Raw genomic sequence first — 1991 nt, forward strand, 5'->3', positions numbered from 1 at the left:
AAAGTATTTAGAAATAATGTTCTAGGCCAGGCAAATGGGAAGAGGAGTCATTCTCTAAATTGAAGTAAATGGCAGTGGCATTTTTCTGAGTCTGTTGGAGGAAACAATTTCCTTTAAGAGTTAATGAGGACCTTGCTCTCTGAAGTCTGAACTTTGAGCAATTCCAGAGAGACTTAGAATTTTCTCTATTTAGTTACAAGGGAAAAGAAATTATGGGTGCAGTTGATTCGGTCCAAAGCAGACTGGGACAAGAGCAAGGAGGTAAATCAAAAAGATGTAAACATGAGGGAACATAGAACATTAAAAATATCCCTCCACCCCCATGAATTCTGCAGTGAGTCGGGCCAGGTAATGATGGAACACCACTTTGGACCGCCTACCACTCGTTGTACTGACGGGTACTTCTGTCAGTTGTGTACTCAGATGTCTACAGTCCTAAACTTCAGAATGTAAGTTCAGTCATTCTAGCTCAGTTCTTGGTGCCTTCATCTGGTCATGCATGAAACAACCTCGTGTATTGGTGTGGATCTATAGCTGAACCACCTGGACCCCAACTGGCAAGATGGTAGCTTAGGCTAAATAAACAGCATCCCTTCTACCATGTTACATCCTACGATTCCCTTCCTCTCTGGAAGCCATATACATTATACACACACCTCGTGAGAAGTAATATTCTGACTTCAGAAATGGATGCTAATATTGTGTTTCTTTTTTTTCTTTCTTTTTTTTTTTTTAAAGTTCTCAAAACATCTGTGCCTTTACCAAGGGAGGGAAGGGGAGAGGATACATAAATGCTGGCGGTTAGGTCGAATCCACCCGAACCATCCTCGGCAGCCACGGTCCTCGCAGACGGGGGCAGTCACCACTCCGTCTTCTTCTCGTCCATGGACACGCCCCCAGGACCCAGGGCCACCACCAGCAGCAAGCCTCCGATCACCGACATGGTCTGGAAGAAGTCGTACTTCAGGAAGTTGTGAATGGGCTTGTAGACGGGAATGGTCCAGAAGGCGTTGAAGTACACGTTGATGGCGAACAGCCAGACCACGAGCGTCAAGGCGGCCAGCTTGGTTTTAAAACCGATGGCCACTAAGATCATCTGAGCTGTGCCCACGATGTTCTGGAGAATCGAGAAGAAGCTGGCGTCAAAGTGGAGGAGGGTCATGAACATCAAGACGAGCAGGACCCTGCCTCCGAGCTGCATGTACTGGCGGGGGGAGCTCTCGCGCATGGTGGGGACGCCCGCAAACATGCTCTTCCCTTCAGAACGGGACTCCGCCAGGAGCAGCAGCAAGCCTCCTCCCAGGGCCAGGTTCCTCATCAAAAACTTCAGGTCCCAGAGGATGCTGTAGGCGACGGTCTGCAGCGCTATGATTCCGAAGAGCCCGAAGCAGGCGTACTGCACGAAGTTCCTGCTCAGCACCAGGATGCAGCCCGTCAGCTGCCCGAGCAGGCTGAGGAGCACGTAGGAGGAGGCCAGCAGGTAGCCACAGCTCCAGGTGCTGTCGATGTAGTCACGCTGCTCGCTCCACTGGAACCACATGCGGATGCCGTCCTCCAGGAAGGTGCTGATCAGGCAGAGGCACGCCACGTGCGGCAGGTACTGCTTGGTGACGCGCAGGAACTGGTCGGCTAAGTCCTCGGCCGTGCCCATCAGGTCGTTCTAGCCCATGGCGGCGGCGGGAGGCTCCGCTTGCTCGCTCGGTCGGTCGCTCCCTCGGCGCCCACGCCAGCTGCGGCCTCCACAGGAAGTGCCCGGCGGCTGGCCTCGCTCGGCGTCCGCGGCTCCAGCGGCTGCCACGTAGGCCAAGCCTTAAAGGGGCCGCCGCTAATATTGTGTTTCTGATTGTAAGCTACTCAGCTTTGTAATACCACCAAAAGGATGAAAGTCACTTGCCTGTTTACAATGCTTTATAAGCTACCAGAGCTTTTATTTCTATTTTCTTACTTTTTTCTATCCCCGTTGGGTAGATACAGATTTTTAAAGATGAGAA

At 51.6% G+C, this 1991-nt stretch overlaps 1 protein-coding gene across 1 annotated transcript; it reads right to left on the bottom strand.

Annotated features, from left to right (window-relative positions):
* Positions 1-739: 739 nt before the first annotated feature.
* On the bottom strand, positions 740-1698 carry LOC105106672 (surfeit locus protein 4-like). The gene has a single exon (XM_064493068.1). It carries the CDS (start codon positions 1649-1651, stop codon positions 860-862), a length of 792 nt encoding a protein of 263 aa, XP_064349138.1. The 5' UTR covers positions 1652-1698; the 3' UTR covers positions 740-859.
* Between the last annotated feature and the right edge of the window lie 293 nt (positions 1699-1991).

The sequence above is a fragment of the Camelus dromedarius genome, chromosome 13 (genome assembly GCF_036321535.1).
Source record: "Camelus dromedarius isolate mCamDro1 chromosome 13, mCamDro1.pat, whole genome shotgun sequence".
NCBI classification, from domain to species: domain Eukaryota; kingdom Metazoa; phylum Chordata; class Mammalia; order Artiodactyla; family Camelidae; genus Camelus; species Camelus dromedarius.